Raw genomic sequence first — 14,270 nt, forward strand, 5'->3', positions numbered from 1 at the left:
CTTTAGAAAAATGGAAAGAGAATGAGAGAATTCATGAAGCTATATATATATTTTTATTATAAGAATTATTATTTATTATTATTTTTATTATTTCTCTTTGCTGTACACAAGAATCATGCATGAGAATCAGATCAAGGTCTATGCTTCTTCTTCTTCGCCGAGAGAAGCGGTTGAATTTGCAGGTGTCTTTTGAATGCCTCATTGAAAAGGATTCTAGCATGGAAGGCTTTGATAATTGGTAGCCATGCCAAAATAGCTATAGGTCCAAAAAGTACTATCCCCATTCCATAGTCAAATTCTCTAGCTAGTGCGCGCGTGAAGTCCCATAATCCTGTATGCTCGATTTTCGGCCTTACAGCTTGTGCAATCTAAACCATCGAAAGTATTACTCGGGTTAAGTCGAGAAAAAAACGAAAAAACAAGCAAGAAACTAAAGCCAGGAGTGCTAAAGATCGCGTTACCTGTATTAGTCCCCATGCAGTTGGCATGAATGCCATACAGCAAACAAAAAGGTCCGACACTGACAGTTGACATATGATTGAAAGAGTTATCGTGACGGCAATAACAGCCACAAACAGGATTGCTTTGAAAAATCTGAATCCAAGTTGATGATTAGCGCTAAGTTGGTTCCTTCCTATGTTGACAGCCTGCATGGACAATGGACATGTTTAACTTATGTGATTAGCATGCAATAGTATATAACACATTATTTGGTGACTAATGTTGTATTTTTCTTAATCATTGAGGCCGTAACGAGAAGTTACCTTCACCAAGACGAAAATTCCAAGAATCACGATCCATGAAAAGACGTAAACCAGCAAGTTTTTGCTTTGCTGAGTGATGTCAAGGTGATAGACCAAACCGTACTGATAGATGAAGAAACGGAGCGAAAGCAATATCTCGGCAAACCTGGAACCGAGAGTTGCTCGACGAAGATGAGCTTGTTCGTCGTACCACCAAGAATGCCAACTTTTATCCTGATGGATTCCCAATCCACCCTGTTGCCTGATCCATTTATTCCACTCTTTCCAATCATCTACCGCCTTTGTCCAGCTGAATCCGGCAGGGTTGAATAGAAAAGGTGCACATAACCAAGTCAAAGACATGAACCAAATCGCGTACGTTATCAACACGTATGTCATGCTACTTTGATAAGATTTCCTGAACATGTTATATACAATCAAAAGCAGCATTAGCTCGAACGCTTTAACAAAGTGACTTCTTGAATATAATCTATAGTTTTCGGTGAAGCTAGCGTGGAAAACAACTTTGCGTCCGGTCGGTCTGTACTTTGCGCCTCCGTGTAAAATTGTTCTGCCGTAGTAATGCGTTTTTGTTCCTAGGGAGAACGTGAAGAAAACGGCAGCTAGCTGCAACTGCATGAGGACAAAATCTTTAAGGGCTGTGAGGAAACCTCTCTCAAGACCGATCTCCATCATCATCGGTAAGCCGGTTAGAAGTCCAAGTTGTATAAATGATTGAGATGCAAGAGCTGTTTCTAAGGACTGTACATTCCTGATTCTTGCTTCAATGACAAGTGCTCTTTCTAAGCCACTAAGCACCAGGTATAACTGTCCATAGAGAAATACATATATTCCTAGTACCGATATCTGCGGAGCAGTTTCAATAGAATTTCGTATCAGTTAAAACTCATGGTACCGATGAATAATTATCATATCAAATGTCAAGCATCTAAACAGTAATGAATAGTCTCGAGAGAAGAAAACTACCAAGCTGCTGAAGTAAAATCCAATTGTAGTGAAGTAACAAGATAACATGCGGAAAAAATCGAACTGTCGTCCTAGGCGAAAAATGTCACGGCTTATAGTTTGCTCACTGTTTCCATTTGCAACCTTGGCTTCAAATTTTGAGATCGAGTTTAGACTTACATCGCGGCCTTTGCCAATTTGCAAGTATTCATGGTAGGAAATACATCCCCTTCTTAGAGTACAATTAAATCCTGCAATACATAAACATCATGTAGTTATCTTAATTGTTGACAATCAACATGTTGTTAAAGTCATGAAATCCTACCAGCAAAAACGTCTTCGCTCAAATTAATTGTTTTAGATGCTTTGCTTATTCCTCCTCTTGTAATGTGAAAAACTCGGTCGAATACATCTGGATGGCCATAGTGAAACCGCACCCTGAGAGGATTAGCCAGAAGCCTTTGACCAATTGTGACAAAGCTGGTCTCCTGATATGACATGAACCATGCCAGAGAAGACACACTGAAGTTGAAAAAGAATGGAGCATACTGTTTAGTGTACTAAACATCTCTTATTCTATATCGACATTTACGAGTAAAGAAATGACAATAATGAGTAGGGTGAAAAATCAATATGTGATCAAGAGGACCAACCTTCCTGTGAAAATATGTTCCCTTAAACCAAGTATTGTAGGAGGCCGCCGTCCCTGGCGCTTAAGAAATTCTTGCAGAAGGTTTCTCATTTTTAACGCTTCTTCCAAGTAGTTATCCTATAAATAAAGATAGTCATCAGAACACAAAATAAAAACGATCGGGATATATATAATATGATAGTATTTATACTTGGTTCATGTCGATTGTTTGGAGGGCTTCGCCGCGAGTGAATATTATCGCATTGTTTTGATTTTCCGGCTTCCCTTCTCCAAGCTGTGGTGGGCCTGGAAGTTTTATTTGATATATTGTCTGTAAAGAATATTAAGTATATCATATAATTTCATTGTTCAAATATTACAAAGACTAATTCTTTCGATGTTGCAAAACGATACCTGCTCGAAACCATTGACAACTTTAACCAGTTTAGAATAATATACTTTATGAGGTTTACCCTGCACAATCTCCTCCTTTTCCTCAACATAAGAAACACGAAGAGACGGATATCTGCAAGAAATACATGCATGAAAGAGTTATCATCTATCTTTACATATTTCATTTCAAGAAGCAAGTTATTTTTCTCCTTCTTTCGGAAAACCTCACCTTATCATTAAGTCAATTGTATCTTTATAACGAGGATCATTCATCGCCTTTTGTAACGCAAAGGATTGACAGGAAATGACATAGGTGTATTTCATGTCTGCTAATGCTTCTAGACGGGCAAATAACGCACGGTTACTACCCTTTTCAGCTGTCTCATAACCTTCAAGTATATCTTCATCTTCCGCCATGTCAAGAAATGCTTGCAATTTTAAGGCTTCGCTGTAGTACATCATCCCTCTAACTGAAAAAAATACGATAGCGATGATAAAAAAATTCCCTACGATTCTACGAGCATCTAGTTTAGAAAATAGTACGAAAACAAACCTGTTCTGCCTAGTGTCTGTCCCCTGAATGACGCCCACAATCTAAGCTCTTCTAATTTGTTTTCATCTTCTAAACTGTTCCGGTTTTCACAACACATTCGTTCCAAAAAGTTTTTCCATTCATCTATTTAAATCGGTATGATAAGCTATTAGGCGAGTTCCAAACTTCAAATAGAATGTTTAGTACTATTACATAAGCAAATTCTTATTCGTAACAACCTGGATATATCTTTTGCATGTAAAAGATGATGGAGTCATCTTCTTTTTCCGAACCAAGCTCCTTCATCGAAAAATTGATGTCCTCCATGTAGTGTGGTGTTATAACACTATCAAACCATGCTATATGTCAGAGTTCTGTGACCGAACTATAGAAATATAATAGCGTTTGTTGAATGCTCAGGACATTAGTTTACCTAAATGACATCATACTATGCACTTTTGGAGCGTCTGGCATATCGGTAAAGAGAGAAGTAGCGAAGAATGATATGCGCCTACGAGCATCTAAGTTTGCAGGAATGTCCATTGCCGTCTCTTTGACAGTAATTAATAAATGAAAACGCTTGATCTGTCACGAACAAGCTTGATTATGTTAGTATAATAAGAAGTGTAGAGTTCGCATAAAACTAGTCCTTAAGAAATGGAGAATGACAAGTATGCTAAATAAGAACTACCTTTTCCATCAGAGGGCCTTCTGGCAAGGGAAAATGGATACAACTTTCGTTGGAGAACGGAAAGGATTCGCTATTAATTTCCTCACGGGAAAATAATTGATCATCGTCTCTAAAATAGACGAAGCCGCACTCATTTTCTTCGGGAAAGTGGGATGTATCCAATGTTCTGTACTTATTAAACGAACAAATTAAAGATTGTAGCATAGTAATGCAGTAAAGGAGAACTAATTCTGAAGGATCAATACCTTGAATCGTCCATCATTTCATTCGTTACCAGTTCAAACATATCGAGTAAAGCCTTCGATACTTTGTGCCGATTGTCTTTATCTCCCTCAATCTTATAAAATTTCATAACAATTAGAAACGGAAATACTAATAGTCATTTTACAACTGTCCGTCCCTTGAGGTTACAATGTCAAGCTCTTGCGAGCGAACTGACGCCTCATGGACATGATTACTAGAAGTTTAGATTGAGAGGAAAATTACCAGAAGTTCGGCTAACTCAATGACCTTCTCATGTAGAGCTGGAAGAACTTTCATTTTGAAGTTCTTAAGAAGTGTTGTTTCTTCAATACTTTTTTCAATTTCGCTTAGTATATCGCGTATAATCCTAAACATACACATGTCGCCAAAACTATATTTCAGTACCAAAATCAAAGTTTTGTTGGGGACGGGAAGATTTTAACCCGAAAAATAATCCATTTTATTACCGTTTCTCCTGGCTGCCGACAATAAGAATGTCAAGAACATATTTCAGTGACTGGTAGCATTCTCTTACAGCATAAAACATGTATTTGTCTTTTGTAATTCTTTTGGCAAGAATTTCTTCCTTTCCCTCAAAATCCTTAGCAATGGTCAAAGCTGTAGAAAACTAGAAATGTGTAGCAAGAAAAGTTCAATAATGAATGGAATATGCACACTGTTTTACTACAACAATCGATAAAAATAATTGATTAAACGTACATTACCTTGTTTGCCAAGAGAAAAATAGGCCAAAGAACCTTGCGAGAAAACAATTCCGAAGACACAGGCATCACCATTAAATCCATCTCTCTGCCGAACAAAAGTTAGTGTAAATTCGATAAAAAATTCAATATTACTCCAAAAGTAATTCCGTTACAACAAACTTTACCGGTTACTGATTAAGTCTTCGAGACGAAGATGGCTTATAATCTGATTCCATATTACGACAAATTTGGCAATAGCGTTTTTTTCGTCAGGAAGCTGTGACAAAGAAAAGTGTTGAACACGGTAGGAACAAATATATGCAAAACAAATTTATCTTACTATTGTTAATTTAGAATAAACCTTTTGAAATATATTGCTGAGGAAACCTTTTCTTCTCTTTTTACCGCGTTTGGAAGATGGTGGATTCAGACAGACATCGAATGCGGCTGGTAAGTTGTCAAATCTACTTCTAAGCATTCCTTGTGTCCTAATCTATTTTCAGTTATGAAGGCGAGTGAATCATTTCGTTTTTCGGGAAGATAGAAATATAAAAGTAAATGAAAGAAACATAGATTACCTCGCCAAGGTGATGCAAAACTCCATAAACTCCACCGACTATTGTACAAAAAACCGAATACCAAATTTGCGTGTCCATAAAATATATCTGTAATAAACATAGAACTTAATGATGTTAACCATTCATCATTGATAGAAACTTACAATGCAAGAAATGTATGTTTTAAATGTATGATGCCGACTCACCATTACGACAGGGCTCCATACAGCTACAATTGCACCAGCATTATTTTTTACTGCAGCATGAGCAAACCTTTGTAACTTATCCATCGAATAATGTTACGAAAACAATTAGAAAATCTGCGTACCTCTTGGAAAAAGTTCATGCCATTCATACTTTCTTACACCAATTTTCATGATCTGTCGAGTTGGTTCTATGAGTGGTTTTATCTGCATATATTGACACGGCATTGTTCACTAAGAGTAAGTTTCTAACTAGGAAAATTCAATTAACACAACCTATAAATTTATAATCGAAATTCTGTTATTTTTCACCTCAAAACTGTAGCTGAACAAAAATTTACACGATAACACCGATATCCAAAACACCGTGTACCTTCATTGGAAGAAATTCAACATATTTATATAGATTTTGATTCAAATACACATTAAGAACAAGTCAACAAGGTAAGAGGATATACTTAAGAACAGAAACTTGGTCTTCTTGCATCCCTCGTCCGACATAGATTCTTGGCTGTACAATATATGACACTTGAGTTACAACGTTTTATGCCATGGATGCATGTTACAGTCAATTTCATACGCGTTGTAGGAGAATCAGACGAGATCTAAGCCAAAACTTACCTGAATCCACCAAGCCAAAACTTTGCATATCTTGTTATTAGAAACCTCGATATATTTTCCCATAGCAGGCACAAAAAATAACACAATTTCAGCTGCGTTACTAGTCAAGTATATCGCAGAGGCAACCATATAGGAAGTAAAGCACCATTCCTCAACCAAGCTTCCATACTTGGTGGAATAACAAGTATATTTTCGTCTTGAATTCGCATAGCACACAGGAAGAACGATGTTCCATATAATAGCAAATCCCAGCTTCACCACATGTTTCACCTTTTGCGAATGTTCCATCGTGTATCTGGTTTTCCATGTAAAGGCAATGTCTGATATCGCTGTAACAAATAATATACGAACTGTTTTTAGCGATGTAATAAGTGAAACTCCATCACTTAAGCAATTTCTTGGATAACTTCTCTCTTTCTTAATGATTAAGCAATTAGAAATCTTTAAAACAATCAAACCTTGAATAAGTTTAAGAATTGCTGAAGTGATAAAGATGCTGATGATGTCCTCGAATACTGCCGCATCAAACAACTGAAGTGGAGATCCCAAGTCATGGCAAGCAATGATTATTATGGCCTACGAATCAACAGAATAACAAAATTTTCTAGATCATCCATGATATGAAACATAAATTTGTAAGCTATATATCGCTATATATGAAGCAAACCTGAAGGGATATAATATAAAAATTCCACATTCTATCGAAGCTTCTATAAATTTGCCAAAATGAACGAATCTCTACAAAATTTGTTTTTCCTAGCCAATGTCGTTCTCTCTTTTCCTGATTTTCATCCACGGTTTCCTATACGAGGAAATAAATAAGCGGCATTATATGATGAAATCACATGAAGTTAGTTTGAAATTTCATTTAGCTTTAGCTTTTGGCTTAAAGTATCACTAATATAAAATATATAGAACAATGCCTTTGTAAACCACCGAATCACCTGCACATCTTCTTCGGCCTTCTTTTCTTCCTTCTTACTCTTCTTCTTTTCTTTCTTTTGAACAGGTGATACAACAATATCTTTGGTTCTTACAAAGAAAAAATCATGGTCCTCTTCACGCATTGGCCAACCAATTCCAAAACAATCAGGAGACCTACAAATATAGAAAAGCAGCAAGAATCTCGTGATATATATCGAAAGAAGATATGTATGTTTGTTGTTGTCTGATACGTGTAAGTGTCTGACGCCGACATATATGATTACACTCAGTTACTTTCATTTTCTAAAATTATTACCAGTGTCATGTTTGGTGTCTGTGAGTGTTTCTTAGGCCAAACGAAAACAATCTTAGTCTAAAAGGTTACCGACCAGAAGTATTCATTCAGATCATCATAGTTTCTCCATGCGGAATGGTCAGTCGTTCCACCTTTGCTATTGTGAACTTCCTTTGATTTAAACAATAAATTAGTTATATTGAAGAAGAAAGCTAAAAAACAAAAAGAGGTTACATTCGATAGTACCTTTTCGATAACTTTGTATATAGGCGTGACAACATTATTAAGGAAAGATTCCGGTTCTCCTCCATATGCTGGCATGACCTTTTCCCATGTCGAAAAGCTGATATCACCACTTAAAACTCCATGCAGTTCATATGACATCTTTAAAACACATAACAACGGTTACAAGAATTAAGAGAATAATCATTTAAGATAAGGTTATTTGAAAATGTCGAACATTCGTGAAAAAGAATCTGTTATAGTTTCAACTTACATGGTGAAAGATATAGCAAAGACATTCCGGCATGAACCTCAAATTAGCTGCCTCCCCCCATATGAGCAGGTAAAGACCAATGTATAAAATTTTATATTGTTGCGCTTCCTGTTTTACGTAAGGTAACCTGCACGATAAGTAAGCAAGACAATATGTCAGAAAACAGAAAATTATACAAAAATAGCAGACAAACAGGCAACAAGCTGCGCCGCTACCCCTTTTTGGATGGCAAAATCAATCCTCTTACAAACTACATTCGTTGTCCTAGGTACCGCAATATTTCTACGCATGAGCCTTTTAGATCAGTTAACATACCGAATATTGCTTTTTCTCTCCAAAAACTTGCACCAGGTAGTATAATTTTTGAAGAACTTTCTCATCAATTCGTCCACACCTCCCTCTCCTAACTGATAGGACGAGAATAATTTATTTTACGTACTCAACAATACAATAAAATAAAGCCATAAGAAACATGTTCAATCGAAAATTCACCTTCAACGCAGACGTTTGGTTGTGAGTTTGCCTAGTCTGCATGTTCGCTAAGAGTAGAATCAAATGTTCCCTTTGGTTTGCCACATTGGCTTCCTAATGTAAGACACGCGATATAGAAAATCGTAAATATGACGCAATGTTGACCATAAGAAGTGAAATGGAAAGTCTGAGAGGAATTTAACTGACCTGGAAACCAAAACAATGCTGAAGAAAATCAAACAAATCTACAAAGGATCCATGTTTCTTGAAATCTTGGGCTGGTGGTAAACCTCGAACGTTGCGAATCACTGCAATGGCAGCCTTAATCTGAATCAAATTTACTGTGCAATCAGTCCACCACATTGTAATCGAGTCTTCCGTGACACTTAGAATACAATATCAATAAAAACGGTAATCGTGAATCATTCAAGAAATATCAAACCTCAGGCTGCTGCATGATTGCATGTTGGATTCCTCCTTGTTCAAGTGGAAGAATGTTAAACTCGGTTTTTTTGTGAATTGCATTTCCTTCCGTAAGCGCCTATTTCGAATAACGAATTGAGAAACTCTAAGAAAACAAAACACACGCAAAATTGATAATCTATACGTACTTGGAAAAAGGGAGAATGAAAAAGAAGAAATCACCTGATTACTAGGTGTGATCGTAACCGCTTTTAGAACCTCAAACAGAACAGAAGCAATCATTCTCGCATTTATCAATTTTTCTCTATAACTGTTTACATAGCAACATAACATCATTAGCTAGAATCCGTGGCAATATCACGGAAAATTGTGCATCAACTATTAAGCATAGTTACCTTTGTTCTAGATCAAATGCTTTGTTATTTCTAGTAAAATAATCCCTATAAACATGATAAACACGCTTTAGTTCACGAATATCGCCTATTCCACCCTTTTTCGTTGCATTCTCATCCTGTATATTACAATTCACAAAAAACCAGGAATCATCAAAATCAAAAATTGAAGTAAAATTGAATACACTAGTAACCATATTAGTTTACTATATGCTTTTATATTCAAATCAAGATCCTTCAAGATTGTTAGTTATTTACCTGTTCAAGTCTATGAAGAAGTGAGGTTTTGAATTGTCTTACACCTCTTCCACTTGAATTCTTGTCCAAGTTGTGCGCAATTACAAACGCGTGAACTCGGCCTACAAATTATAAGTCACTTTACAATTCCACTGCAACATTACTCGATATTTTTCTTAATATACACTCTATCATTTATTACAAAAGACTTACAGAGATAGGCAACACGAGGCTCATCCTTTTCGATCAAGTTAGCAACACGAAGAAATCTTTGGATTTCAGAAGAGAAAACAGTTGGTAACCTTTCACTGTCAAAGGGAGCGGCGTAATCGCCATTGATGCTACTGGTGACACTATTGGTGGTTGTAGTAATGGCCATGGAATCGTCGTATTGGTATTCATGATGATTTTGTCTAGATGTTGATGATTCGCCTTGCTCGAAATGGATTGGTTCTGCAAGGACAATTTCTGACATGTTTTGGTTGAGGTTGGAAACCAGGAAAAGTGTGTCATGGTTGCATAGTTTATATTGTTCATTCTGTTGATTGATTGCTTAGTGAGGTGTGCTTTGTTATGCTTTAGAGTTTGTGTTAGTGGTGTAGTGGAAAGTTGAATTGTTTCTTTTGCTTTTGCTTTTTTGAACTTTTGATTTTGTTTATATAAGAGTTTTCTTTCCCTCTAAGGAGAGAGAGAAGTGAGAACCACTTTGAACCAATAGTGTGGTTTAATCTGGTTCAACTCGGTTAGATCCGGTTTTTTATGATAGTAAATCAACCAGAGTTGAATTAACTAGCCATCAGGCCGACCGGTTATGAATGTGTGTTTGTTTAGGCATGTGTGTGGGATTAAGAAAGAAAAGTGATAGTGTCTTTCTCAAAATGTGAATGGTGACCCATTATTGTTTAATATTCTTTAATTATTACACACTCAATGCTTTTTAGATTTCAATTATTGATCTTATGGTTTTATACTATTTGCTTAACAACCTCATCAATGTAGCATTCTATTTTTAATACTCACTATTTTTCTTAATGTAAGTTGACATGTTTTTTTTTTTTTTTTTTTTTTTATAATTTTTTTTTTAAAACTGATCTTAGAATATTAAAATTTTGTTGATTTTTAGTTCTTAAAATTAATATTCACAGGAAGCCAAAATATTTCTGCTTTAAAAATTAAAATCAAATGAAATTCAACATTTTTAAAAAAAAATATTAAAAAAATACAGAAATAAAAAATAAAAACACGCAAACTTATATGAATTAAAAGACTATTTAAATCTAATATGATGGGATATACATAATTTTCATTCAATAAAATATAATATAGATGTAAAAAATAATATTGAAAATAGAGTACTCCCATCCAAATATGGAGTAATTTCTTTTATCGGATTTTATCCCCTTTTTTTCATATAAACAGTTTGAAAAACCCTTAATTTTCCCGTTAATATATCCTTACTTACAGAAAAAAAATCCTCCCAAATATTCTAAAACTTTTAACTTTAATAATTATTTAGAGCATACCGATATTATTAAAAAGAAGAATACAATCTCATAACATCAAAATAGTCACTGCATAACTTAATGGGAAAATATAAATTTGTGTGAATAATATAGTACAGGAAATATAGTTAACTTTTTCTTAATCTCCATAGAAAGGCCAGGAGTGAATTAATAACATAAGTTGCATGAAAATTTTCACTCTTGTCTAGTCGTGTATTCATGCTTAAAAATAAAGTTGTCTCAAACTTTTAAAAAGCTCATTATAAGTTATTAATTTCAATTGAGTCATTAAATATTTGAACTGGGATCTATTAACCATTATTTTAAAAATCAAATCGAATCGACCAATAGGAATCGAAGAAATTATCCGTTTAATTTGATTGTTGGATCAAATAAGCTATTGTATTGGTATAAATTGATCAGAACTGGCCAAAATTGATAAAAATCGAAAAGACGATACTTTTAAAAATCGACAAGTTAAATATTTGTTATTTTTCAAAAAAAAAAACGATGTCGTTTTGATAAATTTTTTATAAAAAGAATTAAAATATAAATAAATTATGTTCAAAATTTATTTGCAACAACTTTTCTATGTAGTATTAAATTTATTAGACAAATTATTTTGTTATTAAATTTATATTGCAATTAAATTTTATTCAAATTTTATTTGAATCTATATTTTTAGTATTATAATAGTTTTAGAATTTGAATTTAAAGAATCAACTTGTGAAATTATGATATTTTAAAATTTTAAAATTTGTAGGTGCCCTGATATGTTTAAAGACCAAGTCATTCAATTTAACCGATTTAATAACTATATAATATTGTTATAGAGACCGACTTATTCAATCTAATTATACAGTTTAATTTATTTTAATCATGCAGCTCAATCAATGACCCAGTAGTTTGACCAAGTGACAAAATATCTTCATTGATTTAATCAAAAGTTGTATATGAGCTGCACAAGTAATCAAAAAGTTGTATATAATTTTATAGTAATATCATCAAGTGCTTTGTTGGATTCCAAATCGTAATATATATATATATATATATATATATATATATATATATATATATATATATATATATATATATATATATATATATATATATATATATATATATATATATATATATATAGCTTTTGAGTAGTTGCAAAGCCACATTAGATATTCAAACAAGAACATTCATGGATGCATCATGTATATTCGAAATCTTGAGTCAAAAAATTCATTCCACTCTTGCATTGCTTTTATGTGGGCCATTGTTCCCATACGATCTTAAAGTGTACTTTCTGATTTTGTTTAAACATGCGGTATCCGATAATATCTGCCACTAAAATCTATCAAATTTATCAAGAGTATAATATCAATCTGAGTTACACTTGAATTTTACTATTTTAAGTAAATTTTTAATAAAATATTATAATTATTCAATCTTGAACAATTTTGATTATCCAAAGATTTTTCAAAATTTTATTTTGTTATCATCTTATAGAATTTTCTTCTTTGGGGATTAAATTATTATCGTTTTTTACTTAAAAAAGTTTAAATTTCTTATCATTTAAATTAGGTTATTATTAGTAAAAAATAAGTCTTAAATTTAACATTAACTTAGTTTGCATGATTTTTCAACAGAAAGTTTACTACATATAACAAAAATAAAAATATCTTATTTTAACCATATTACAAATTTGAAATATTTATAAATTTTAATAATGATTAATCATTGTCAAATAATTTAATTACTCTTAAAAGCGGCATGTTTCACTGTTTCCCAACCATGTTTTTTTTATCTAAAGATTCTTAATTCACTTAAAGATACTACTTTTATCCTAAAAGGACTCACATAGTTGATAAATTTATATAGATTAAAGTTAAGCAAATGAAAAAGAAAACACAATTTTTATTTATAGAAATTCAGCGTGCAGTATAAGTTTTTTTATATATAAAATATATATTTTTTAATTTTTAAGAATTGAACTTTAAAGGTTTGTTCAATTTGGTTTTGTGAATTTTTTTTAAATTAAAAATTATAAAATTTGTTTGATAATCTAATTTTACAAACTACTTTAGACAAATATTCTTTATTTGAGAGTTTTAAAATAAAAAACTAAAATAGAGTCAAACTAAATAATATTCAATAGGTGTAAGATACTATGCTACTCAGTAGAAAACTTAAGATGAAAGTTGTATATAAAACGAAGTGTAATGATACTTTACAAGTTATTTGGAGGAATATGTTCCGTCATAATGTTGCTAGACTGAGGGTCCTGATGACTATGTTACTTGCTTGTCATGGCAGATTAGCTACGAGACACCGCCTCTTCTGGTTTGGTATTGTTGCTGATAACAGGTGACGTCTTTGTAATCGGGAAGAAGAATCTATTAATCATCTCTTTTTTGTGTGTCATGAAAAAATCTGTATTTGGGCCAAGATACTTGTTTGGATTCAAGTTAGTCACATTCTGCAGTCTTGGGATGTAGAATTGATATGGTTAAGCAAGAATACTAATGGTAAAGGATGGAGATCATCCACCCTGAAGCTAACTACTACAGAGACTGTTTATGGTGTGTGAAAATTTCGTAAGGACATATGTTTTGGTAGTACTGTAGACAAGACTATAATTGGGGACAATACTATAAATATGATTGTTTATAGGGGCTGGTATAGCAAGAAACTTAGGATACATATAGCTAAGCTGACGTTTTAAGTTTTATTTTATCCCCTTGTTGTCTTTTTTAATGGCAGGATCTGAGTGTTCACCTTATAATCCCTTAATTTTTAAATTAATTCAATCTTCCTTGATTAAAAAAAAAAAGATTTTTCTTTTTGATTTTTAGTTTTAAAAATTAAAAAGATGAAAAATCAAGAAAAAATAATACACTTGTTATTATTAATAAAAAAATATTCAATATTGTACAACTCTAAAGTAGTTTTAAAAATAATAATACCAAGCATGTTTTCTTTTATATATTTATTTTTGGATTAATACGTCTTTAGTTCCTATGAATATGCGATCATGCATTTTTAGTCCCTATAACATTTTCCTTCAATGAATGATCATTCTAAAATTTTTATGCATGTCCCTACTTTCAAACCAATGCGTATTTTAGAATGATTATTTTGTAGACATGTTCATAATGTTTTAAAAAGTTCCTGAAAAAAAAAAAGGAACTCAAAATTTAATTTCGAAGTTGAGATTTTCATTACTTTTATTATTATTTTTTGAAATTTGAAAAATTC

The 14,270-nt window shown here is 32.9% G+C and overlaps 1 protein-coding gene across 1 annotated transcript; it reads right to left on the reverse strand.

Annotated features, from left to right (window-relative positions):
• Positions 1-3: 3 nt before the first annotated feature.
• On the reverse strand, positions 4-10,136 carry LOC131594574 (putative callose synthase 8). The gene is made up of 39 exons (XM_058866744.1): positions 9,736-10,136; positions 9,544-9,644; positions 9,289-9,404; positions 9,116-9,203; positions 8,913-9,011; positions 8,678-8,797; positions 8,492-8,584; positions 8,315-8,406; positions 8,000-8,126; positions 7,750-7,887; positions 7,598-7,674; positions 7,229-7,382; positions 6,952-7,086; positions 6,743-6,860; positions 6,285-6,613; positions 6,122-6,174; positions 5,976-6,036; positions 5,789-5,870; positions 5,667-5,716; positions 5,482-5,568; positions 5,265-5,396; positions 5,089-5,180; positions 4,925-5,009; positions 4,667-4,827; positions 4,443-4,566; positions 4,202-4,293; positions 3,957-4,122; positions 3,699-3,850; positions 3,505-3,611; positions 3,287-3,409; positions 2,963-3,203; positions 2,755-2,866; positions 2,552-2,671; positions 2,363-2,478; positions 2,035-2,231; positions 1,731-1,960; positions 765-1,610; positions 462-647; positions 4-368 (listed from the first exon to the last, which is right to left on the reverse strand). Exons 1-39 carry the CDS (start codon positions 9,995-9,997, stop codon positions 132-134), a joined length of 5,901 nt encoding a protein of 1,966 aa, XP_058722727.1. The 5' UTR covers positions 9,998-10,136; the 3' UTR covers positions 4-131.
• Positions 10,137-14,270: the final 4,134 nt, after the last annotated feature.

Source organism: Vicia villosa, linkage group LG4 (assembly GCF_029867415.1).
Source record: "Vicia villosa cultivar HV-30 ecotype Madison, WI linkage group LG4, Vvil1.0, whole genome shotgun sequence".
Classification (NCBI taxonomy): Eukaryota; Viridiplantae; Streptophyta; class Magnoliopsida; order Fabales; family Fabaceae; genus Vicia; species Vicia villosa.